This window comes from Coloeus monedula (genome assembly GCF_965178545.1).
Source record: "Coloeus monedula genome assembly, chromosome: Z".
Taxonomy (NCBI): domain Eukaryota; kingdom Metazoa; phylum Chordata; class Aves; order Passeriformes; family Corvidae; genus Coloeus; species Coloeus monedula.
The window spans coordinates 50,320,521-50,347,778 of NC_138822.1; the positions used below are offsets into that span (position 1 = coordinate 50,320,521).

Below are 27,258 nucleotides of genomic sequence, written 5' to 3' on the forward strand. Positions count from 1 at the left end.
AACACCTGCAGCCTTGAAAAGTTTTGTTTATGGTACAGTAGAAAAATATTTTGGGAATGGATGTTTCAGGATTTTAGCCAATCACCCCCAAGGGGTGGCTGATCCTTTGTCCAATTAGACTATGAAGAAAAAAAGTCTATAAAAGAGTTTGTAAAATAATTAAATAAATCAATCTTGCTGCACAATTCCTGCCTGCTGGATCTTCTCTCCTCCTCCTCCCTATGGCTGCGGGACACGGTGATATACCCTAGGGCCCAGGCCTGCGGCCATACTCTTCCTTCTATGCATTTTAATGCTCTTGCTCTCATTCCTATGCTCATTCATTTTGGGCTTCATTTATTGGTTTGACAAAAGCCAGACTAACCTCAGCTGCTATTGGACAATACTGCAGGGTCCAGTGAGACCACTTGTCTGCTTGTATTTCCACAAAGCATGTTTGGAGGAAAATTACTGAGGAAACCACATGCATAATTAAATAACAGTGACAAAACCCCCCCCAAATCTGGCATATTCTTAACGTTAAAGGGAACTTTCTTCAGGGGCTCTTTACAGCTAGGTAAGAATTCCTTCTTTGCCCCTTCTCAGTACTACATAGCAGCTCTCTTATGCTGAAAATGTGTATTATGTTACAGAATAACAAGGCAAACTGCTACAAAAGTTAAAAAAACCTTACCTAGCTTTTGAAGTCATACTCAAGGGCACTATGGCGCGAAAGCCACGCTCTTCCCATTGTGACACGGATAGGCACATCTATGTGTGAAAAATGCAGGTTTGTCCCTCCCTTGTCCTTAAAAGCACTTTTTTCCCATGGGTAGTTTGTGCTGAGTCTCCAAAAACCTGACTTCAGACCGTACCTCTAAGCATCAGGAGAAAATCTGAAGCAAAGGATAGCGGCCCTCCCAGGCAGAAAATGCACGAATGGACCAATAAAAGATCCACACAGCAACATCACTGCTGGCTCATCTGCAGGTGGACAGCAACAGATCCCTTAATAAATGCACACTTGCAACAGCAAGGAAGCATTGCGATGACCTTTTCATTTTTTCCCTTACAAACTGACTGGGAAAAGTGTCCAGTATTTTACAGATCACTGCCTCTTTGTTTTGACTACCACAGTTCTGGTGCACAGCGAGCAGAGAGACAAAATTCCCAAGCTCAGTTATGGTGATGTGTTTCAGCTGGAAAGGGTGGTTCAGGGCAGCTGAGTCAACCTTCACCTACAGCCACTGACCCCAGAGAACAGAGTGTTCAGCAGCATGTGTAACAGCAGAACTCTTCCCACTTCTACAGCCTAACAAAAACCATGCCATCCTCTCCCCCAGGTTCAAGAGGCCATAGTTTCAACAGCTGTTTATTTAATCCTGACTAATCCTGGATTCAAGCCACAGCCTTTTGTGTAGATGAGATGACAAGCTGAAGGATGCAATGCAAAACCAAATTACTGAAGTTCTAGCTAAATGGAAATACTTATTTATAAAAAGAGCAAATTATTTAAACTTACTGCTATTTTTCAAAGTATAAAGACATGACCTTCCTCTCTTTTCCTCTCCAAAGAGTTATTCTTGCTGGCAGAAAAAAAAAGTCGTGGCAAACCAGAATTCTAAAAAACTGAATAAACCTATCATGCAAGCTTCACTAGTTACAGAATTAGGTATTTGGATATCTACACCACAGATTTACCCCAGAGAAGCTACATATACTTCACCCTCAAAGATGACTGGATTTCTACTATCAAAACATCAAAACTTTATAACTGTAAAATCATAGAATCATCGAGGTTACAAGAGACCTCTAAGATCATCAAGTCCAACCATCAACCCAGCACTACACTGTAACCCCTAATCCACTAACCCACATCACCCAGCACCAAATCCAGATGCCTCCTAAGGACCTCCAGGGATGGTGACTCCACCACCTTGCAGGACAGCCTATTCCCATGCCTGACATGCTCTGACAGTGAAAAAAAATGTCTAATATCTAATCTGAATCTCCCCTGTCTCATTTCCTCTGGTTCTCTCACTGCAGGCACAGTAGAAGGGACCGACCCCCACCTCACTACAGCTTCCTCTCAGGGAGTTGAAGAGAGCAATGAGGTCTCCCCTGAGCCTCCTCTTCTCAAGACTAAACAAACCCAGCTACCTCAGCAACTCCTCATAAGACAGGTTTTCTAGATCCTTTGTGGGCTTTGTTGCCCTGCACTGGACACGCTCCAGCACCTCAACATCCATAATACTAAATACCAACATTAATACTCAATTCGTGTTCCTATTTGTGCTTTGTGTTAAGTAATTATTTTCTCATAAAACTAAAGATCAAATATTTGACAGCCTACCAAACTTCAGAGTTTAGGACTGAATTTTGAAAGTTGTTTGGAAAAAGTTATCTAAGGCTGGGAAGTATTAGGACTCAGCTCTTCCTGTAAGTTGCTCAGTCTTTATTTTTAGTTTTCAATTGTCAATATTTCTTTTCCTTTTGTAAAGGAAGTTTAAAGAACTGCCAGTACTTGAAGCTGTATTTACAAGACTAGTGTGATACAAACAGGGCTGATAATTTTATGCAGCATTCAGTCTATTTCAGCTCCTTCAGCTGGCAGGACCTCTAAGAAAAAGAGTAAATGCTTATGTCACTGAAGTTGTCACAGGTTTGCTGATCTCATATTACCTGAAAAACGGACTGAGAACTCAGCTCCTTAGGGAATGTACAAGCCACTTTTCCATACTAAACTTTTAATGCTACTTCCAGATCAAGTCTTTGTAAAATCACTTTGTGGTTTAAAAGCACTCCCTGTAAAATTAGCAACTAAATGCTTCCTGCGCTGAAGTGCACAAGAACAGAGAAGGGGACTAATTTGCCCCTGCTAAATTAGAAAAAACACCTTGTTTCACCTGAAACCATTAAGAGTTGAACACAAATCCTACCCAGACAAACAAAATCAATTCATAGATTAAAACTATCACCTGTGTTTTATGAACATCAGGCTATAGAAAATGTACCAATGCCATGCTTGATCCCTATCCTGATCTTGCTGGAAAAAAACAACTAAGAAACCTTTTATTCTGAAACTGTTAAATAATGGAGAGGAGAGGGTGGTTAGCAGAAGACCAAAACTTGGTACTTAAGCCAGAAATACTCTTTGGATGTATTTAATGCTCTCAATAAAGCTGCAGTGTATATGAAGTGAACACTTCATGAAAGAGAATACCAAGGCAGAAGGCTCTAACAGATGCATCTCTGGTAGATGATGCCAAAAGCTGAAGTGCTTAGAATTTTGGTACATGGAATCACTGAGGTGACATCTGTTCTGCCAAACTCTGTATACATGTGACTACCTTGAGCAGACCTGAAACTCGCCTGTAAAACACCGGGTCCTGCTAAGCAGTACTGCTGGTGTCTCTGCACAGGTCACGGATGCACCTCTGCATGGCAACGTGCACTGGTCAGAGCACACTGAGCTCTTGGCTCTGGCAGCTGAACTGTAGCGAATCTCAACAAGCACCAAGGCTTTTCCAAGAGCACCTCCTGTCCGCCTGCAGAAGACCTCTATGGATTTTTTGACACACACATGACTAAACTACAGCTTAAAGAACGATTACCTTTCAGGCTTATCTTTTATGATTGATGATACATACTCTGGAAGGAAAGGCACATGCATTTCTCTCAAAATTCTGCTGTTGCAGTAAACCCGAAAAACTTTAATGTGATTGTGTTATTGTGAACTTATTAAACTAGTTTCTGTTGTAAACAATCAACCTTTTCCCCTCCTAAGCCATTAAGTGAAAAGCCCTGTAATGACTTGAAGAGTTTCAGCTAAGACTTCAAACTTTGCAAAGAGAGATTGCAACAATTGTTCCTTTTTATTTATTATTGATTATTGGTATTAATTAAAAAAAGATACATATGAGCACAAACCCAGCAATATCAAGTACAGATTCATACCTGGAGTGAAATTAAAAAGGTAAATGGAAACAGGGGTGATGGCTGGATTCTGGAATGTGAACAAACAGGTAGCCATGAAAAAAGGGGAAGACTATGACCAACTAGCACAAAGAAGCCTTCAATTACCAGCTGCTCATTAAGCAGGTTTGTGAGATTCTTTCAATACTGAAAAGTTGAATTTGAAGAAAGAAAACACCTGCTGGGCCCACACAGCAGCCAAGTCTGAGATACTTTTAGGGTATTTGGATTCCCATCTATCTTGGTCTAGATACCCCCTGGATTCCTATTTAAAATAACATTGAATAAGAGCAAGGAATAGGCCTGTCAGCCTCTTATGTCAGTAGCCTTTTTTGTATCATCTTGATTTTCTTTATCTCAACTCTGCAGAATTCGGTTTGTCTTTGCTGCCCAGGAATGCACAAGGACAGCAGGAACATGGAATGTTAATGCACAGACCATAAAGATACTGCACAGGAGTGTAAGAAGAACTATTCTGAAGACAAATAAATTGTACCAACTATTTTTTTTACTGTGTACTTTATTTTCACCAGTTGTGTATGTTATTCAAGTGACTCATTCTGTATTTTTATTATGAGTATTCAAGATGCATGTAAGATGAAGTACACAAATGCCCGTTGAATCGCAATTGACACTTCCCTACTGTATTTCTACTGATGTATTCTTACTAAAAATAAAACCCTGAAACACATGACAGCAGAACAATACCAAAGCAACAGTCACATGAAAAATTCCTCCACTTGTGGGTTTCTCAAACAGGATACAGAAGACCACCATCTATCATGACATCACCAGTCTTTTACTACATATTTTGGATGGTAACGGGCAACACTATTTTACATCAGTAGTGGAAGAGTGAAAACTTACCAGGCCTCAGTTCTATAAAATCAATCTGAAGGATAAAATCTCTAAGGCTACGCCCACAGCCTAAAGCAGTGGCTACAGGAGGTAAACTCCCTCCAATTCCAACACGCCATGGGATGTATACCTTAATGGTTATATAATTTGCCAGTCTTGCCAGACCCCGGTTTAACTACTTCTGCTTGAGAGTTAGTCACTTCACCTGAGGCAATGCTCTGCTTTCTCTTTACAGTTGCAACTACCTTGTATTTTCTCTCTCTGGCATATGCCTCTCTTATGCCCCTTCTGGGAGCAAGAAGTCAATGTAGGCGGGCCGCAGAAGGATGGGAAACCAGACATAAAATACAGCTTGTCCTTAGGGAAGTAAACAATACCAGGGGCCTAGAATAGGGCATCCCCTACAGATTGAGACATTTGTTTTGTAGTGCAGCCACTAGACCACAACAAATGACAAGAACTGCAGTCATTTCATTCCATCTCCCATCACGTGTCTGCTGCCTTTTAGCTACAGTGCAGGGAGTATCAGTGCAATTCAAAGAGGTTTACTGACATCTGTAATTGCTGCTGGCTGCCCTGCACATGGCAGCCAGAGGCAATGGCTTTAAAGAAAGGAGTACTTGTCACACTGACATGCTTTGTGAGAAAAAAGAGACTGGATGAAGGCACTAGTTTTCTGGTTCACTCAGCCAGTGAAGCTGTATCAGTACACACACAGATAACACAATTCTGACATCTTAGAGACTGAAAATAAACAGGAGCACTGGGACTCATGAGTTGAGATGTATTGCTGGACTACTTCACTCCTGTGTGAGGTACTTAGATCCTAGGGTGGTGCCTGTTACCAATTGCGTGAACAGAAGCTTCTATGTATCATTGCAGTTGTTCCTCCTTCCAGTTAAAATGGAAGTGAACAGATAATTGTGATGAATTCCACAAGAAGCAAGTAAGTATCCTTTAAAAAAACCGCAAATGATTATGGTTTAGTACTCAAACTTTTCGTATATTCACTCTAGGCAAGTTCACTTGCAACTAAACAGCAAGGCCCTTTTCTTTGGAAAATGCCTCAGTCGCTCAAATGATTACAAGTTAAAACACAAACCATACATTCAGAAACTATATGATCTAAACCAACATCCTTAGATTATGTCGTGGTTGGGTTCTCTTGTGCTGTTGTCTGAGAACTAAATCCTAACATTCTGGCTCATTCCAAGGTGTGGAGGAGAAGAAAAACACTAGACATGCTCTCCCATCTGTCAAACACGAATAATTTATTCAGATAAACCTTTAAGAACTCTCTCAGGCATCACAGTATACCAGCGTACAATTAATGACAACTTCAGAAACCATGCTTTTGGTGAAAAACATACATTTAATGTTAAATGCCACAAGATGTTTTTCCATTACTTCAAAGAAGCTTATGATTGACAATAAGCTAAAGAATAAATATTATCAGTATTAAGTACTCCATTTATTTTTTACATAGCTTTGAAAAACTCTGGATTTCTGGGAAACAGTCTCTGTCTGACAGCTGTCATATTCAGAAACACTCCTGGCTGAAGTAATACAATTCAGCAGTGTACTTTTAAGTTCTGTGGAAGTATTAGTATCTTCCACAGAACAAGTACATGATAGTAACACAGCATTCAAGAAAATGAGTGAGTTGATTTTAGTCTCTTTTTTCCTGGTAACAATATTTCCTCAGGATTCTTGCTTTTTTGTTGGTTTATCTAAGTAAGGAGTGTTGTCTTGTAGCACATCTTTCCTGGGTATGAGTACTGAAATAGAAAAAAAACCCCAGTAAGACTATAATCTTATGGAAAATACTACTTCAAATTCTAAAGTTGTTTTCACATTTACAAACAAAAAATCAGGTTACTAAAATGAGGATCTGAACTTCTGGTAAGTGTACAAGCAGCATCATTACATCTAACACAAAAGCATACTAAGATTTTACTTTCAGCTGGTCATGATAATGTTTTCCCATCTCCTTTTATAAGCATTAAAATTTTTTATATCATTAAGAAGCCATAAAAAATTATCAAGTCTTGCAGTAACTTTTAGCAGGGGGGGGAATGGCATTTTTTTCAAGCCTGAGTCATATTATGCTTACTTCAACAGTTTCAAAACTGAATATTGGATTTAATTTAGCTCTCTCCCCCAAGTCTTGGAATCTGATCTGTAATATTTATCTTGCCACACCTACTTTAAAGGCCAACAGGAGAAGAAAGCACCTAGTGAAATTTACTGCCACTATATTGTCACAGAACTGACTATTCTGTGTCCTTTGTTACTGGGTCCCTGTCCTATGTTTTCTCTCCTCTTCCTTCTGTTGCTGATACACCTGGCTGTCCTAACTCCATCCCTGCACACTCGCACAGGATTACAATACAAGCTAGTATTTGAACATGAATCCATGTGGCTTTTGCAATGGAAGTTCTGCCTTACAGTCCCTGCTGAAGTTCTCTGAATGGCTCTTCGGAGGTTGCCACGATATGTTTGGATTCCCAGAAGTCCCTCAATCAATGCTTTTATAAAACAACAGCCTTATTATGACAGAAGTCTTGCACAGATAAGTCACTGGTTAAACTATAAGAAATGAATAATAAATGATGAGGTCATCCATTGGAGTGATGTCAATGTGGAGCTCTACAGGTGTTTCTGTTGACATGTCACTTACAACATATTTGTAAGTTACCTGGGAAGAAAAGGTTTTTAATGTATTATCCTGAACAATTTCATTAAGAAAATGGCTTAAGCAAGACATGCTTAAGACTTGACTGAGTAACCACTAAATTGATAGACAAAATTACACCTAGAGACATGCAATGGAGAGAGGTCAAGAAAAATATTAATTTCACAAAGTAAGTGGTAAGTTCAAAACTTATTATGACTACTCTGAGTTTAATGAGTACAATTTTGTAAAAATAAATACATAATATGTACACTTGGCAGCCAAAAATTAAATTTAAAATTAGCAGTGACTATTAGGAGGAATCCAGTTGAAAATGAAAGAGAAAACATTATTGTGCCATTGCTGTGTGCATAAATGCCTCCTTGCTCACAGTTTTACAACAGTGCTCAGCTCTGACTGAGATAGCAGGGCCTTAACCATCTCGAGAGATAGAATTGAAAAGGGTGCAGTGAATAGCAACAGAATAATCACAGGCATTCACCTGTTGTATCTGAGAGAAGCTGTTTCATGCGGGAAGTGAACAAAAAAGAGGCAATAAAGGACTTAAAAATTCATGAACAGCTAGGTGAAAATGAAAAGTAATTGAAGAGAAGGCCATTGAAGATAACTAAACGGGAAAACATCCCTGGCTCAAGAAGTGCTGCCAGGTGTGAAGAGCTGAAAGAGGTGCAAGTTCATTTTGTCTGTTCCTATTCTTCCAACTGTTATATGCCTGGAATCACTGTGGAAGACTTGACACTGGTCCAGACATATCTTTGGTCTTGATCATAACTGCTGTTTTAAAGCCAAATGTTTTACCAAACCTAAAACAAAATTGTTACAAAACTTCACAGACAACATTAAACAAAAGGAAACAATGTACACAGATGAGTATTTCCCATATTCTCTACCACACGGATGTATGCTGAGCCTACCTACTACTTCTCTTTTTGACTGTTAGATAAAAGAACTGCTAAACCAGGAATCAAGATTCCAGATTTGATAGACTTTGCATCAAGGCCATCACTGTGTCACAAATCTTACACAGAATAACCTGAAACTAAAATAGGTGGGAAAAAGTTTTGGAAACGAACACTCAATCCTCGAAGAAAAAGCTATTTTATGGTCAGTGTCAGAAATAAATGAAATTGTGCAAGTGAGACGTTTCAGGAGTACATACTGCACTTGCTAATTCTCCTAGGCAGCTTCTCCCTACTTGGTAGAGCAAGCACCTACAGACAGGTACTGTGGCTACTGCCTTCAGACATATGCTGACTGACTAGCGTGTACACGCATGCTGACTTGCTATCTAATTGCTAACCTTCCTAATAGTTATAGCTAGTTAAGGGCACCAAAAGTAACTTCTGCTTCTTTTCTACTAGCCCCCATGCTTCAAAACATTTGTGTAGAAACTCTGTGCCTTTGAAACCTCCACCTGTCCTAGGTATCAATCAATCAATAGCCTACATTAAGAGTTTCGGCAGAGAATAACAGACATGCTATTTGCCTCACTATCCCTTTCCTTATTTTAACATTCTATATTTATTTACTAAACTATTATTTTATTATAACTATTATTTTACTATTATAGTTTATTTACTATAACATATACAAGTATCTTTTTAGCATGCAGTCTTACTCACCTATTTTGTCAGAATCTGTGTGAACCGCCTGAATAACAGAAGTTCTGAGAATCACTTCAACATCTGAAGCTATTTTCAGAAGCTAGCAAAAGGAATAAAAAGAGAGGAACAACAGAGTAATTTAAATTATATATGACTATTTCTGAAGATATTTTCCATACTAGACAACTATTCAAATAATAAAGTCATTGAGTTCTACTATTCAGTTACTTATGTACTACGTACATACTGCTTTTGCCTTGGGCATTCTGGAATAACTTAGAGATTGAAATGTAAGTGGCCTTGACATGGAGCACATAGAGAGGGAAAGTTCAGCTCAGTAACATACACCAGTACACACATCTACATACCTAATCAAAACTGCAAATGAATAAGGTGAAATGCAAGTACAAAACCAATTAACTAGTTCCCAGTGATCAAAGATACGGCGAATGCCTCAGTAACATTTGACTTCCCTTAGTGAAAGGGTAATCTCATTCTTTCAACACTACTGCTCTTGAAATAAGGAGACAAAAACAAGGGCAAAACACGACAAGAATTAAGAATACTGAAGTTTCATAGAAAAGCTATGCAGAAACAAGGCACTACTTAGAGATTAGCAGAGGCATTAGTATTTGGCAAAAGGCCTAGAATTCCTTCTCTCACTAAGAGGATAAGCTGAAGCACTCTCGCTAGCTTTGCTGAGCCATTAAAAGAAGTCTAATACTTGTTTGCATGATACCTGTGCCAGAAATAAGTGAAATTGTGCAAGTGAGATGTTTCAGGAGACATGCTTACACTAGGAAGTGGATCTTTGCAAAGGCTACAGCTCAATACTTGAATCTACTTGACTGCATTTCTTCTCATGCTTTCCCCTTTTATGGGCTTGGAGCAGGTACTGTCCAGTTACCTCTGCTGAAAAGCCCATTAGCAGCCGGGCTGCATGCTCCTGAAGCACAGCTTCCTCTTCAGACTGATCTTAAGGGAATTCTGCTAGTTGCTCTGACACTGCTCTACAAAACAAGACAAATCACAGGAAGTGGAAATAACCAAGGTAACTTTGTAAGTGCACTCCTGATCTGAAGTCAAACTGGTGCATTAGATTCAGCTGCCACATTTCTCATTCTCATACTGTAGACAGTTACCTTCATCTCCTTATGTCACTGCAAGCTTGCCATGTACAAGTACACACAGATACAAGTACTTGTTGATGTATTAGAATACACTGTAGCTTTCTATTTTGGCTCATCAATATTCCATTTTTTAGTTGCTGCCCAAAGCAGAATGCTAACAGCACCATGTTTATGCCAAGAAAGTGCCCAAAGTTTCTCAAGTGCTGTAAATAATTTGATTCAGTTTCTTTGCAACCAAGTCTATTCAGTGTGTACATGCAATAAATATGACAGCTTCTGTGATGTTCTAGGAGTGTGTAGCTGGGATGGAAGCCTAGTATTTCTTTCACTGAGATAGTTAACCAACTAACCCGTATTAAAAAGTTACATATGTGTATTTTGTAGGTTGCCAATTACAACAAATACAGATTTCAAAATTACAGCAAATATTTTTCCTGCACATGTATTAAAAAAACCAAGCCTTAACCACATAATTTAGCTAATGAGACAGTAATAACACAAACACTGAGTATTACTACAGGAGGCTGATAACGAGCTGAAATTCACGAAGTCCTAACTAAACGGTCAGAACTATTTATGCTGCTGTTCAGTGGCTGGTATGAGGAAAAGGTTTACATTCATTTCTGCAAGGGACAGATGTAGGCACTTTAACTCCAGCCAGTGCCCAGTGACAACGTAAACACAGTCTCGTATCAGGCTGAATGACAAGGACTAAGTTATTCACTCTGTATGGATGTTAATAACTAAAATTATCTAAAATACAGAAGTTCCATTTCAGGAATCAGTAACTTTTAGAAAATATGACTCAGCAGAAAGTGTTAAGGTGCCAAATGAGCAAAGGTTACTAACTTAGTGAGTGAACAGAATGCTCTACTTTTAATGCATGATGAGGAAGAAAGCAAAAAAATCCTTGTAGCATAATTAATAAATACTACTACTAGACTATACTATAATCCATCATAATAATTTTGTTATTTTTTGCCTTCCACAAAAGATTCTGACTCATTTGTGATCTGTCAGCAACTGAGCAGGTTGCTTAATTTCTCCGCATGTTTCTGTGTTTGTCTACACAACAATGATCCGGTAATTTAAGTGACCACAATGCAGATAGATATTATGAGCAAAGCATAAAATATTTACATGAAAATAGCAACTACAAACATTTTCTCCTATAATTTTATTAAAAACTTCAGAATAATCACTTTGAACTGTCAAAACACACTTTCAACTTACATGTTTTTCCATGTACAATATTCTGTAACATATTATTAATACCACTGGAGGTATCTATATATTTATAAACAAAGATCCATGCAGAAGTCTTTCTAAGCCAATCTGATTTTTGTGATGTCTCAATGTATTTACATTGGTTTAGAGATCCTTTAAGTAAAAAGCTCATTTCTAAATATTTTTATGCAAAGTGGAAAAAACCCCCAAACAACAGAAAACAAGAAAATACCTCATTTATCTTCTCTTCAGATTTCTCGTCTCGGTTATTTCTGAATTCTTCATTTATCTTTTGTCGTGCAGCTAAATAAAGTAAACAAAAAACTAAAGTGTGAACAAAACTTGCATTTTGAATTTGTCACTGCCCCAAAGTTAAGAATCTTAAGTCCTTTATGGCACCTTCCTGGGGGACTCTGATCAAAGTATTTCAATGTAAGATTTCCATGTAATTCATGTGATGTCACATTTTAAGCTGACTGGTATACAAATCAAATAAGATTCACTATTTAGCATTCTGTATTGCATACAGAATGTGGTTTACTAAAAAAAGCAGGACTAATCCCTTGAGGAAAAACCATACAGAGAGAATTAATTCTAATGCTTAGTACAGTTAAACATGCTTTGGCTGGACTGAAGACAGTAAATTAAAAAACAAAAGAAAAAAATCTCCCAGGAAGATCAGGAAGATTCAAGAAAGAGATGTGTCCCTTCCAAAATATGGATTGGGTGCTTGAATCTAAGAAACATTTTTTTTGTTTCAAATTAAAGGATGCCTGGTTATGGACACACAAGTTTTCCCAATGATTACTTGAAAAATACAGAAGAGAATGTAAAGAAAGATTATGTTAAGAATTCTCTTTCTCTGTATTCTGAGAAGAAAGTTCCACAGAAATACAGGTAAGCATACACCACATAAAACAAGTATCTCACCTTCAAGGGCTTTGGTATCATTTTTAAAAACTTCTTGCCGTGTTCTGTGCAACAACTTAAAAAGCTTCAAAACCTGCCAATACAATATCAATTGAAGTTACTTATTTGCTAGCAGGATTGTTAGCTAAAATTAACATTTTACAATTGAAAATGTTTTGGTTGAAATTTCATGTTCTTTCCACTTAGTACAGAATTTGATAAGGAATCAGTATCTAAGACGTTTTACTTAAATTCCTGATAAAAAAATCTTGCAGTCAAAGCAGATGTAATGTCATCAAAATCTTAGACAGGTCTAAATATTTCACATCACCCTACGATGCTGGCACCACAATCCTAAATAATTACTTGGCATGATGGGAATATAATCCTGCAAATACATGGACACATGCATTATTTATTGTGCCAACATCAAATAAACCCGACAAACTGGAATAACTCTAAAAGTCAAGTTACTCGAAGGCACTGTCAAGGGCACATCAGAAGATATTCTCCAGCTATTGAAAATGACAGAAATAAAAATGGCTGAAGTATTCTCATATAATAATCTTCTACAGGTGGTGTGGCAAAACCAATGCAAAGTCCTTCCCTTAAATGTAACTGCCAGGTCAGCAAATGAAAACTTCAGTAAAAGCAATCACTCAAACAATTAGGATTTACAATGTCGAGAAGACACACCTGAGTATGTATGAAGAGCAAACCCCCTGAGAATCACAGCTCACAGTCATGTGGTTTTGGTTGGTCATTCATACAGACTGTAATGAACTACTGAAACCCTCAAGTCCTTATGAGACTTCTTTGGTGTTTGCCAGAGACTGAAAAGAATCTCTGACAAGCACCGGAAAAATGTAATCTTGATAACAGCATGCCTTTTGACGCTCCTTGTAGTACTTCCTATCATGTTTTGGCATCTCTAGAGGGCACAATTCCAGGTAATTCATAATAGTCTCAAATTGCTTTCTCACTATTAGTATTCCAAATATTTTTTAAAAGGACATAAGAGGAAACACAGGGCTGTAACTCAGAAAAAAAAAACCAGAAAATGAACAGAGCCATGTTGTCTTTAATTACACCATTCCCTAGATGGGTGAATCTGTGGAAAGTAAATTCACAGAATTAAAACACAACAAATAAACTTCTTGCTTTACAGATTATTTTAACATCCTAAAGTTTTTCTACCCCACAATATTTTTGCCATCCCTGCAGTTAGCAAATTAATATTACAAGTTGTTTTATGTGGAAGACACGTATGGTAAAACTTGAAGTTTACTGATGGTTATTCTGAACAATTTGATGAGCCATTTTCAGGCATCTTCCTGCCCTTACAGCAGTCTACAGCTTCCTCACAAGGTGAAGAGGAGAGACAGGCACTCATCTCTTCTCTCTGGTACTCAGCGACAGGACCCAAGAAAATGGCCTGAAGCTGTGTCAGAGGACACTTAGGCTGGGTACCAGGAAAAGGTTCTTCACCCAGAGGGTGTTTGGGCACTGGAACAGGCTCCCCAGGGAAGTGGTCACAGCACCAGCCTGACAGAGCTCAAGAAGCTTTTGCACAATTCTCTCAGGCACAGGGTGTGACTCCTGGACATGGTCCTGTGCAAGACCAAGAGCTCGACTCGATCATTCTTGTGGTTCCTTTCCAACCCAGGATATTCTCTCATCCTATTTCTGCAAGCTCCTCCTGAAAAATTTTCACTACACCTGCCACAGAGTAGCTGTATTAGATGGACTTGATCGAGACATACTAAAGCAGACTCCTCTGACCTCCACAGTCACCTGCTTTAACAGGGAGCTCCAGGAATACCTCAGTCTGTTGTATTCCCACAACTAGGCTTCAAGACACTTCTGAAAGAGGTACTGACAGGATATCACACCGTAGTAATGAGAGGGTTTAATAATTCGTTAAGTCTTTGTTTTTCCCTACCTTACTCTCACGAGACGTGCTTTTGATGTATTTTAACCTCTGCTTATCACATCTCGCTTCCTTTTCCCGCAATGGCCTTTGCCTGCAAACCCCTACTTTTTTCACCTAGTTTCGTGTCCTTCTTGTCCTGAAAGCCTATGTCTTTTGTCTCTACCCAAGCTACAAAGCTCCAACCTCCGAGCACGCCAGCGGGAGGCTCCCGCAAGGATTAAATGTATGTGTGTCACTCGCCTGCCCGCGGCTCCCCATGGCGGCCGCCGCCCGCACCGGCCCACCGACGGAAGTGGCGCACCGGAAGTGACGATCCAGCCGGTGCCGCTGACAATGCTGCCCCGCCGCCCGCCGCCGCCGCCGCCGTTCCGAGCAGCCTTTGTGCCCTCGCCCCGCTGCCTCCGCCGGCGGGGCTGACGCGGCCGTCACAGACTCACAGAAGGGACTTCCAGCTCGGGCTGGAAGGGACCACAGTGGCTCATGTAGTCCAACGTCCCTGTTCAAGCAGAGACATCCCAGAGCACATGGCACAGGATTGTGTCCAGACGGTTCTACCCCCACTGGGGGAGCCTCCACAGTGTTTCTGGACAATGCGCTCCAGTGCTCGCTCACCCGCACAGCAGAGTTGTTCTTCCTCGTGTTCAGGTGGGACTTCCTGTACATCGGTCTGCCTCTTGTCCTATTGCTGGGCACCACTGAGAAGAGCCTGGCTCCCTCCCTTCACATACTGACAGACACTGACGAGGTCCCCTCTCAGTTTTCTCGAAGCTGATCAGGCCCAGCACCCACAGCCTTTCCTCGTAAGAGAGATGCTCCAGTCCCGTCTTCACTGCCCTCTGCTGGACCCACTTCAGGAACTCCATGTCTCTCTTCTGGGAAGCCCAGAGCTGCGCACAGCACTCCAGATGTGCCTCAGCAGGACACAGTAGAGGGTGCGGATCACCTCCCTTGATCTGCTGGCATTGCTCTTCCTATTGCACCCCAGGACACCACCGGCCTTCTTGGCTATCCAAACAGTGCCAGTCCTCGCCATGCCAGAGTCTGGTGGGAGGCTGCCACTGCATGCAGGAGGAGCTGAAGGGGGTCCATAGTAGGCAGGCAGTGCTGCCCACAGGCTCCACTCAGTCCACTGGAGCTGCCGGTGGCCCAGGGACCCCTGCCCTCTGACGGGAGCCGTGGTGAGGACGAGGGGCTGCTCCCTGTACAGCACCCCCTGCCGAAGGTTCGCAGACCACTGCCCAGGGTAGCACAAAGACCAGTGTGCTCTACTCTTTCTTCTGAACAAAAAATCCAGTTGTTTCAAATGGGTAACTGGACAGCCATCAGTTTGTTTGCAACACCTAGAATGGCCAATAAATGATGATGTTTGCTGTTGCTTCAAATCAGTTTTTATTTTGCCAGACTGTTTCCTTGCTCTTGCATTGGCAACTGCCTTGCCAATGGCAATTCAGAATCCTTCCTTACTGGGGTGCCTTCTCCTTTCCCAGTCTGTTTTTTCACCACTACAGAAGAAAACTTGTGGTTACAATTCCTTGTTTCTGCACTTACCAGTAGTATCTCAGGATCTCTCCAGTTCCTAGGTACCCAGCTGTACTTAGAAGAGGCCAGCTGCACTTTTCGAGGACATGTTTGGTTCCCAAGATTAAAGCTGCCAAGCTGGCAGGCTTTTTTTCTGCTGGTGTTATCTGATAGGCGTTTTTTTCTGTTCAGTCATTTCCCCTCTCTAGTCAGGTCACCTTCTTGACTGCTCACGTCAAGTTCCCCACAGCCCTGGCTTGCCTTATTCACACCTTGGCTGACCACCCCAGCCTTGTCCTGGCCATATCATGGCCATGTTTGATACTTCTAAAAAACTGAATTGCCATTCTCTTGAAAAATAAACAAGCTTATAGTTCAGTAACACATCATTCAGCATTAGCTTAAAGGCAGCATAAGGATTTTCTGTGTAATCAGCTTTACTGTTCACTAGACCTCTAGCTTCAATACACAGTCCATTTAATCCTTTAACTGCAATTACATTGTAAGCTAATTGAAATATGGGAACACTAAACTATTACTCAATAATTTTAATATTTTATTGTTAATTAATACTCAACTGCAAGCATCTATTAAATACTCCTTTTTACTATGTAACTCATAAATAAACTCGATCTGTTAGCAGAAGTGATGTTTATTCATAGATTTATTTCCAAGAATAATTATTGCAGATGTAAATGAATGAATTACACCCTTTGAAAGGACCTTGTTTTATTCAAAATAATATATATTTTGCTGTTTACATGGTGAGACACAAATACATGCTGAAGTCAACTATACGAAAAAAAATGTTTTTGCTTTTTCAGAGAAACCTTTAGCTTGTCTCTTTATGTCTTCTCTTAAGATAGAAATATGCTTTATAGACTGATTCCACGGCAGCCTGTTAAAATATATTACCATGTGCAAATGGATCCAAAATAAGTATTTGTATGTTAAACTCCTGAGTCTGTCTAGCTAGTAATATCAGATCTTCTATTCTTTCACAAAATACATTTAATTACTGAGAATATGGGGGAATAAAATTAATCATTTATTTGCTGAATAACCATGGTTAGACAACAATATAATTCAAAGAAATTAGTCTCTGAAGCACTTATTTTAATTGCCGTAAAGCTCCAATACCATCTGTAGGACATATACATGCCAAAATATCTTAATGCAGAACCACCAGCTGAGGAAGAGAATATAATTTCAGTGTTTAATGTGCTTTATCAGAGTTTTGTTCAGGGTATCTCATGATAAACTATTTCAGAGTTATTACCAGAAATATATGACAAATTCTGGTCTTTTTGTAACAAGTTCAGGTAATCAGCTGCGGAACCATATTAGGTTTAAGCCACTTAGCAGTATTTATTCCCTGCCTCCCTCCAGCATGCCTTCCTGTGAGATTTTTGTCTAGAGAAAAATATTTAAAAAAAAATATATATATATACATATAAATGTCTATATTAATATCTTCCTAGACAAATCTTCAGGGAAGTCAATCTATTTTATTTGTGAGGTTTAGAAAATCATAGAATCTAGAATGGGCTGGGTTGGAAGGGACATTAAAGATCATCTAGTTCCAACACCCCTACGATGACCAGGGACATCTTTCACTCAACCAGGTTGCTCAGAGCTCCATTCAGCCTGGCCTTGAACACTTCCAGAGATGGGGCATCCACAACTTCTCTGAGCAACCTGTACTAGTGCCTCACCATGCTCACAGTAAAGAATTTTCTCCTCATATCCAATTTAAACCTCCAATCTTGCAGTTTAAAGCCATTCCCCCTTGCCCTGTCAGTACATACACTGTAAAAAGTCCCTCTCCTCTTTCTTGTAGGCTCCCTTCAGGTACTGCAAGGCTGCAATTAGGTCATCCAGAAGTCTCTTCTTTTCAAGGGTGAACAATCCCAATTCTCTCAGCCTTTCCTCACAGGAAAAGTGCTCCATCACTCCGATCATCTTGGTGGCCTCCTCTGGACTCACTCCTACAGGTCCCTGTCCTTCCTGTGCTGGGACCCCAGAGCTGGATGCAGTGTTCCAGGTGGGGTCTCACCAGAGCAGAGCAGAGGGGCAGAATCCCCTCCCTCCCCTGCTGCCCACGCTGCTTTGGATGCAGCCCAGGACACGTTTGGCTCTCTGGGCTGTGAGTGCCCATGGCTGGGTCATGTCCAGCCTCTCACCCACCAGCACCCCCAAGTCCTTCTCCCCAGGGCTGCTCTCAATCTCCCAGCCTGTGTTGACAGCAGGGGTGGCTCTGATCCAGGTGCAGCACCTTGCACTTGGTCTTGTTAAACCGCATGAAAATTAAGCTTTGTTGTTAGTCTTCTAGGTTTCTGAGGTTTTTTCCCTGCTTTTTTATTTCTCCTATTTCATGACTGGTGTCATATGTATTTAAAAAAAAGCATTTATAACTACATGTATAGGTGTGTAACTTTTCTGTTGCCCTCTGTGAATTACTGCTTGGCCATATTGATTCGTTTGTTTCATGGTTACGAAATTACCTGTGTGCAGAAGGGCTGACACATTAAACTGACCTTCTGCAGGATCCTGATTCCAGGAGCACCAAACACCTGCAAACTTGTATGGAAAAGCCAACGGCAGCCCAGCTCGGAGCAGTCTGCAGAGGCTTGTTCCAAGAAATCACACAGATATTTGCGTTGGATTTGAAAAGCAGTAGTTCTGCCTTCAACAGCCTCTCACGGCATCGCACTACTTTGTGCAGAATTGAGTTTCCCTTCGCAGCGTTGATTCCTCCGCGGAACCTCCTCCCCGCTGGATCCCTCCGCAACTCCCGGGTCAGCAAGGGCGCGCCAGTGCGGGGGACGGGACAAGCAGGAGAATGACAGGCGGAAGCACCAATCAGACAGGCGGAAACGGCCGACAGCCGGCGTTGGCCCAATGAGCGCCATGGGGGGCGTGGCCGCGGGAGGAAGCTGCGGCTGAGGGCCGGCTGGAGCCGCGCGGGAGCCGCCGCCATGGCTGACGAGATCAGCAAGGCGCAGGCGGCGCGTCCTGGCGGGGACACCATCTTCGGGAAGATCATCCGCAAGGAGATCCCCGCCAACATCATCTACGAGGACGAGCAGGTGCGGGCGGTGCAGGGGCCGGGGGCGCCGTGAAGGCGCTCGGGAGAGCGGCGGGGCGGGCGGGGCGCCTCCGCGCCTTCCTGCACCGTCCCTGGAGCTGCATCGGGCTCCTTGCCAAGGGTCGAGGGTTCTCACAGCTGGTGTAGGAGGGTAGCCGTGAAACCTTTACCACCCGCAGGCAGCCTCCTTGCGGGTTCCGAGCACCACAGCTAGCTGCTTTTGCAGGTCCCGATGTCCCTCTCAGTAGCCTTACGGAGGTTATGTAGCTCTGCTGCCAGGCTTTGGCAGTGAACCTCCGAGAAGGATTGCTGGTGCATCAGAGCATGTTAGGGCCTAAATGAAGTAATCAGCTTTAGAAGAAATGCAGCAGTTATTTCCAAAATGTAAACTAGCTACTCTTCAGTATAAGATCCTCTGCACTTTTTCCCACACCCCCTTCAGATTGAAATACAGGAGCCCCATTAACAGGAGTTTTTGCTTTTGAAATAAGGTATTATTCTCAGTGGAGAATACAGACTATAAGGATTCAGTTTGTCAGATTTATGTGTGCAAAAATCATGCGTAGCTTGAAACTGTTTTCTTGATAGATGGCAGAATTGTTGCAGTTGCCATCTGCTCTAGAGGATATTGGAAATGTTCACTGCTTTCTGAAAGTCATGGTTATGTTACTGCTCTGTGTTTATGTGAAGGTATGTGCTCTTTCTTTACCCTGGTCAAAGCTCTGTGAGTTTTTTCTTCAGCTGTAATGGCTACAGCAGAGTAACCTGAGCACTACTTGATTAGGAATTGACTTCGCTGAGTGTATAACCCACTTTGACAGCCATTTGTGCAGAGTATTTTCTGGAAGTCATTACCTGCAGTGCCTCACTTGATTTTTACTTCAAAGTGCACAGAAATGTAGAGCTTCTGGATTTTAGTTGACTAGTGGATGATCTTCAATTAGTTTTGTTGACTTTATGGAGGTCTTTTTAGAGGTGGCTGGAAGTGTTAAAAGGAGAAGGGTAAGGAAGGCCTTTAATCAATAACTGACCTTTAGAGAAAAGGAAGTACCGAAAAGTACAAAGTCTCTGTGGAATTATGCCTTATCATTATTTTTCCAGTTGAATCTAAACTTGCTGAAATGAAGTTTGGTTTCCCATGCACTCATGAACTTCTGTGGTTGTGCTTTTTCCTTAATGCTGCTTCTACTTTCTGTACCATAGAAAACTATTAGCTTCCGGTCTTTTGCTCCTAAATTCTTTGACGTGGTTTGGCCATTTGCATTCTGCCTCCATGGGACTATATAATAGAAAAGCTGCTTACAAAATGGTCAACTCAAAGTAAGATTTATTTATTTGGGTGCACATTAGTTTTATTCATCAGTTATTTACTTACTGTCCTTCTCTGTTTGGAAGAAATGAGCAGTTCATCAGAGTTTCAGAACTGGGCATTATCTTAAAGATACCTTAAAACTGGACAGATTTGGTATATAAAAGATAAGCTGTATACAAGATCAATGCAAGCTGAGTTCAGGCTTTTCACCACTTTTATTCTTGACAAAAGCCATGTTTCTTAGTAGAAGAAAAAAGCAGTATAGTTGCAAAGAAAATTAACTTTATTGATCACAAAAATGTATCTAGGAAATAAGTATTTTGAAGAATCTAGATACGTGTTTTTAAGTATACACTCTCTGTGACATAACTCAGCCAATAACTACCAGGTGTTTTGCTGTTAAATGTGGTGGGTAAGTCAGAGATGTCCTTGGACTAATGATGGCAGGGTGCCTGCTGTGCATCTGCACGTTTGTCAAGGTTGCAGTAGCAAGTCCCAGTTTTGTGGTCGGCCATTTGTACAAAGAGATACAGCTTCATTTTCTCTTGTCTATTGGTAATTCCTAATTCGAGATTTAAGTGGTGCATGCAGTGTCTGATTGGTTGTAATTTTGGTATTTGTGTAACTTCAGCTGAGATTCAACTGCTCACTACAGACAGTTGTTTGTATTTCAAAAGTGATGCCTTTCTCTCAATTTGAGAATGTCTGAAGCACAGCCGGTGTTAATGCATTACTGTGAAATACTTTGTGCTGTTGAGAACAGAAGTTTAATATGGCTTTGATCACATAACTTCAGGATCTTTGGAATTGCCTTGCTATCTTTGACCAAGGAAATATTCAGGCATATCTGGAAGATGATTAGCAACTCTTTGCCATTTATTTTATTAAACATGGTGTTAATAAAAAATAAGTAAGCATAAGCATACTTTTTATAGGCATGCATGCCAGCAGCTCTACTAGTTGTTATGCATGTGTTGCAGTAATAAATCTTGAACCTGATTGTGTATTACTTTGCTGAGAAGGCTGTAGATTTTAAACAATACTTTAGAGAGTAGTGTTTCTTTTCATACCAGCAAGTTTTGGTAAGTAGTGTTTTGTGTTTAGAATTTAAAGCATGTAGAATAATATATCACTCAAGAAAAGCTACCATCTCTGCATGTGTTTGGGGTATGCGATAGTCTGCTGAAGTATGTATTTAGTGGGGCATATTGATTTGAAACTCTTACCTTTCTCTGAAGCAAGTTATATTTTACCTGTTTGCTGTTCCTCCAGTGCCTTGCGTTCCATGATATTTCACCCCAAGCTCCAACACATTTCTTAGTGATTCCTAAGAAGCCAATTGTCAGGTTGTCTGAAGCAGAAGATTCTGATGAATCTGTAAGTACTCTAAAGGTTTTCTGTATACCAAACTGTGCTTCTTATTACTTCCAGAAAGTACTAGGCTGTCCCCCTTTTCCTCTTGACATTTCAAAGAGGCAAAGTAGTTTTCCGATACTATAATCCTTGTCCTCTAGCTTAAAAAGATAATGGAGTTAAGGTTTTCCAGTAAAATTAGCTAGAGAAACCAAAATATGTCTGTATGTGTGGATTTCCCAGGAAAAATGAATTGGTATTTGTTATCTTATAATCCTGATGTCTGTTTTCATCGTTTGCATGCAAGAGTACTTGCTCTAATATGGGCTTGGGGGTCGTTAGCTGGTCAGAGATGAAGAAAAGGAAGGTTAGCTGAGAGGTGCTGAATCTTTCATTTGTAACTATAAACATCGAGCTCAAAGATTTTGTAAACTTTACATGGTAAAATAAAGTTTCTTTTCCACCAGAATTATGTATGTTGTCTGAAGAAGTAGTTGGAGCTTTAACCATGAAATAAATTTAGATTCTCTGACACTTGTAGTCTGTTACAGCCTGGCTTGAAACTATTCAGTAGTTCTATTTTTCCCCTATATTATGCATAGTCAGTCTTTATAGTTTTTCTTGGGAAATGTCAGTTGCAGGCAGACAAGAATTTGAAGAGCAGTGGCTGAATTTCTGAGAATTAACTTACTGGCTTATTGGTTCTTTGCTCTCATTCCTTCCCCTCCTGCTCTTTCCCCTTTTCTGTGTGTTTTCTGTTTGTTGTTTTTTTCTTTTTTTTTTTTCTTTCTCCTCCAGCTTCTCGGGCATTTAATGATTGTTGGCAAGAAGTGTGCTGCTAACCTGGGCCTGACCAATGGATTCCGGATGGTTGTGAATGAAGGGCCTGAGGGTGGGCAGTCTGTCTATCACGTACATCTCCATGTTCTGGGTGGTCGTCAGTTGGGCTGGCCTCCTGGCTAAGATTTGTACACCACAGGAGTTAACTGCATGCATACAAGTTACCACCAAATAGATTTAATATGTTGTCCATCAATCTAGCCACTGTTAGTGTATTGTTTTTTTTAATGTGTGTCTGCAGAGGGTAATAAATGCTCTGAACAATATTCGCACAATAAAGATCAAGCATGTGGGAATCGTCTCTGTCTGGTGTGCATTACTGTTGGAAACAACTCTGAAGTTAAAATTATGTTCTCTGGAGTTTAAAGCATGTAACATGTTTCGGTCTGCTAACAAGTCTTCTGTAGGTAGTGCTTTGCCAAGGCATTTGAAACCTGAAGGTGCAACCGCTTAGCAGACTGTCATGTCTTTTGGGAAGAAATCTTCTAAGCTGTTTGAATGTGGTATGTAAATATTTGTAAAGCCAGTGTACGCTGCTGCTGAAACTTTTTTAAAAAGTGAAATTACAGACATGCTCTTCAAGGGCTGTGTCAGTGAACTGCAGTGTGTTGGGAACACACTTGTGTTAGAGCTTGCTGTCAGTGGCTGCATTGTAAAGCTCAGTTTTTCCAGTGAGAATGGGTGAAACGATAGTCTTCATGGCAGCTGTGATAGTTCTATAGCACATGGGTACTTAAGTTGTGATTTTGATCAAACTGAGGACTTGAAATGAAAAAACCGAACTGTTGTAAGATGGTCAAGGCATTTCTTAGCACATAAGCAGCATGATGTAGTATGCATATATATATATATATATATTTTAGATTCCAGATTTTAGTGAGCAGATCTCCTTCAGTTAATAGTACTTTGTCTGTGTTGCTGCATACAGCTGTTCATGCAACACAGTCATCAAATCTCCAAGACAATACATTTTCTTGTAGTTAGGGTTACATATGTGTCGGCCAGTGTGAACACAGAACAACTGTTCTTTCTGATAAAGCTGTCACAACTAAGTAGTTTTTATGATGAAAGATACTTAAAAGCCTCAGAGGCCTTGATAAAGGCTGGTTATTTGTGAGCATCAAAAGTGTTTAAGAAATAATGTGGGTGTGTGTAAAGGGTGTACAGGTAAAGCCAATTAAATGTATTTTCTGTTCAGGTAAAACTTGCAAGTTTGGTAAAACCATTTGAGTTCATTCAACCAGAAGATACTCTGTAAGTACTTCTGAATGTTCTGAGCTATCAGAATTTTTACCCTAAGATGTGTCTTAAACTGGTAAGTCAGCTAGTGATTCTGAAGGGGCTTGGTCTATAATTGAGCTAGGAATAAACAGGTGGTTCTGCAGTGGTAGCGTAATGGCTCTTCTCCTGTGTAACGTGCATAGAAGTTAAGAAGAAAACCACCCAATCCTCAGAGGTACAACATCCCTGAACAGAAGCTGAATGTGTATCAGAAGAATGAGGTATCACTAGCAGACACAGTGGGGCCGCAGTAAAGGTTTGTGGCTGGGAAACTGGCTATCAGAGTAAGTTCTTGGAAGGCCCTTAAGGATAGTGGGATGAACCATCGGCATCCAAATATGAGAAGGGGCATGTGACGTGTGTACTTTGACTTCTCTAATTTCTGTTGTGTTGTGCTTTTTTTTCACACTGGCATATGTGATTTGAAGCATAACTGGTGAAGTTTTTGCCGGTGAACCCTGTATGAAAGTAACCCAGTAAAACTTCTGTTTCTTTACTTTGAATCTTGGAGATGTACTTGTAGATGTATGTGCTTCGGGAAGGTAAAGAAGACTTCCAAGTGAGGGCAGAACCATGAATCTGTTGCACAGGTAGCCACGAGGCCAGCTTCCTAACTAGTTTAATTGTGCTTAGGTCTCAGATGTGTACCTTCTAGATTGATGCTCAAATGATGAGTAGTACTGAAACCTGTCAGACAGTGGTATACTCAATGTGGGAAAAATATAATTGGAGAAAACCTTTATTTTCCCTTATTTGTGCATGTAGGAAGTGGAAGAACTGGGCATTAGTTGACTTCTACCTCTCAAAAATACTTGTCAGTTTGTTGCTAAAAGGCAGACCAGGCTCCTTGTCATGAGTTTTCTGCTTGCATTGCTTTTACTTCTGTGGTAAGGTGATGACTCCAGTGCAGCTGCTTTGTCCTTAGGGCCACTTAACAAAGTGAGATGTGTTAACTGCATCACAGGGGGGCAGCAAACTTCATTTTAGTAAAAACCAGGGCAATGGACATGAGAAAGTAGTTACACTACATATATCCCTTTACTCTACATTAGTGATGGATCTGAAACACCCAGTGGAAGATCTTGATCTGTTTTCTCAAGTAATCAAATGCAGCTGCATGACAAAAGCCTGTGAGCAATTCAAGGATTTCACCTTTATATAATCTTCATGGGCTGAAGGTGGAAACAATTTACCTGATTTAATTACAGGCTGATGTATAATCTGTGTCCACTTAATGGGATGATTGAGCTAGGCAACATCTATTGTTAATCTCTGTAAACTCCCTGAGGTATCTGGAAGGTGTTCCAGCTTATCAAGAGATAAGCATGGAGTGGAGAGTCTGTTTGGAAGCAATGGGGAATTTTAATGTGCCTTGTCATTTCAGGAAGATTGCATTATTACTGTAAGCTGTAGTGGTCTCTGGTGGAATTTGTGTCTAATCTTCCAGATAATACCACTGTTACATCACTCTTAATCAGAGACAACCTGTCAGAGAGAGCAAAACTGCACATGTGAAATTTATGTCAGTTTTTAAAATGCCAGATGCTGAGTTTGAAGTAACACTTCCTAGGTATGAAATTTGGCATTCTTTTGGGTATTGAGCTGTCCAGTCATATTGAGTCAAGTGGTCCACATGTACCCATGGAGTTCTTGAAAATCCCGTGACAGTAACAATTGCAGGTTTGAGTAAGTCGGACTGACTGAGGCTGCAGTTGTCTTATTTTTTCCTTTCTGTTTGCTGTTTTCTTGTGTGTTAGAACTCATTTTTGTGGACTACACTCAATTTTTTTGGCATTTCTCTCAGGAGCACTATGTTGATATTTTATTTGGTTATGTTTGCATTTGCTATGGATTTAAATACAAAGTTCTGTCTTGATTTATTTTTTCCTCCAGTTACTGGGGGGGAAAAACAGCCATTGCAACAATTCCTTTTACTTCTTAACAGATAGGAAATGTCTGGTAAACTAGGCAAAATTTAATCTTGTTTCATTGTCATTTCCAGTTACAAATTTCTTTCCTTTTAAGAAACTCTATATACTCCAGCCAATTCACAGCTGAACTTGAAAGAACTGGGGGAAAAGCAAAACATAAGCTTATAGTGTTAGGCAGAGCTGTTCACCAGTTTTGACCATTAGGTATGTACCCTATACCTATCTGTCATCAAGGATTTGAAGAGGAAGTGTGTGATTTCATTGGACTGTGATGTGCTTACACACGACACTTGGGGTAGTTGCAGGGCTGCCAGGTGGGAGAAAAGTCTTGAACCTGAGTCTAAAATTCAGTCTTTTCGGTAAAAGTTGAAGAGGGAGTGGTGATGTAAGAAGTCAGTGCTTTAGTAACTGGGTTAGGACCATGACCCTTTGGTGATAGGAAAGTTGGGAAATACTCCTTTTAAGTGGGAAGCTTCAAGACAGCAAATTGTCCTGAGAAACAGAAGATCTTGAGACAAAGAATTCCAGAAGAAAAAGACTACCTCTTCTCTACTTGTGGTAAAAGTGAAAGAGATCTGCGTGCAAAGGATAAAAACAGTATTAGCCTGTAGGGTGTTCTGTATATTGTAAACCCAGCAACACCTGTGAAGGTTGTACTCCATGATCTTGGAGGTCATTTCCAACCTTGATGGTTCTGTGATTCTGGTATGTTACGGAGTAGATGTGAGCGTGGTTAATTTGGTCTTGCTAAACTTACTCAAACACAGTTTCACTGGACAGAATGCTCTTGGGATGTGAAGGGTAAAGGGACAAAAACTGAGGCTGGAGCTGTAGTTGCTGACCCCTTTTTTGTGAAGGATTTGTGCTGTTGGTCAATGTGGCTGAAGGTCAAGGACCAGTCAATCTCTTACAATCTCTTAGAGACTTCAGTAGCAGAGAAGACAGTTGAGAATAATTATACACCAAAACAATCAGGTATTTTTACTTTGTTGTCATGGTAGCTGTACTTACGTCAAATTTTCATTGAGCAGAATCATAGAATATCCTGAGTTCAAAGGGACCTATAAGGATCATGGACTCCTGCTGCTGTGCAGAACAACCCAAGAATCACATGTGCCTGAGAGCCTTGTTCAAACACTTCTTGAACTAGATAGGCTTGGTACTGCGACTACTTTTTGAGAAGTCTTTTCCAGTGCCCAGCACCCTTTTGTTGAAAGACCTTTTCCTGATATCCAATCTAAACCTCCCCTGACTCCATGCCATTTCATCAAGACCAGTCCCTGGTCATGAGAGTGAAGATACTGGTCCCTGCTCCTCTGCTTCACCTTGTGAGGATGTTGAAGACCTCAGTGAGGTCTCCCCTCAGTCTCCTCCAGGCTGAACAGACCAGGTGACCTCAGCTGCTCCTTGTAAGGCTTCCCCTCCAGACCCTTCACCATCCTTCTAGTCCTCCTTTGGATGCTCTCTAGTAGCTTCATGTCTTTTACATTGTGGCACCCAAAACTGCCCCCAGCACTCGGGGTGAGGCTTCCCCAGTGCAGAGCAGAGCAGGACAATCCCCTCCCTTGCCCAGTTGGCAATGCTGTGCCTCATGCATCCCAGGACACGGTTGGCCCTCCTGGCTG

General features: G+C 40.8%; 2 protein-coding genes across 2 annotated transcripts; one reads left to right on the top strand and one right to left on the bottom strand.

The window, feature by feature from the left end:
* Positions 1–6,064: 6,064 nt before the first annotated feature.
* LYRM7 (LYR motif containing 7) lies at positions 6,065–14,596 on the bottom strand. Its single transcript, XM_082301301.1, has 5 exons — positions 14,551–14,596; positions 12,399–12,471; positions 11,701–11,771; positions 9,130–9,211; positions 6,065–6,590 (listed from the first exon to the last, which is right to left on the bottom strand). The coding sequence occupies exons 1-5, from the start codon at positions 14,566–14,568 to the stop codon at positions 6,514–6,516; spliced, it is 321 nt and encodes a 106-aa protein (XP_082157427.1). The 5' UTR covers positions 14,569–14,596; the 3' UTR covers positions 6,065–6,513.
* A 4,165-nt stretch (positions 14,597–18,761) lies between these two features.
* Positions 18,762–22,717, top strand: HINT1 (histidine triad nucleotide binding protein 1). Its single transcript, XM_082302196.1, has 3 exons — positions 18,762–18,917; positions 21,501–21,605; positions 22,380–22,717. Exons 1-3 carry the CDS (start codon positions 18,807–18,809, stop codon positions 22,542–22,544), a joined length of 381 nt encoding a protein of 126 aa, XP_082158322.1. The 5' UTR covers positions 18,762–18,806; the 3' UTR covers positions 22,545–22,717.
* The last annotated feature ends 4,541 nt before the right edge of the window (positions 22,718–27,258 follow it).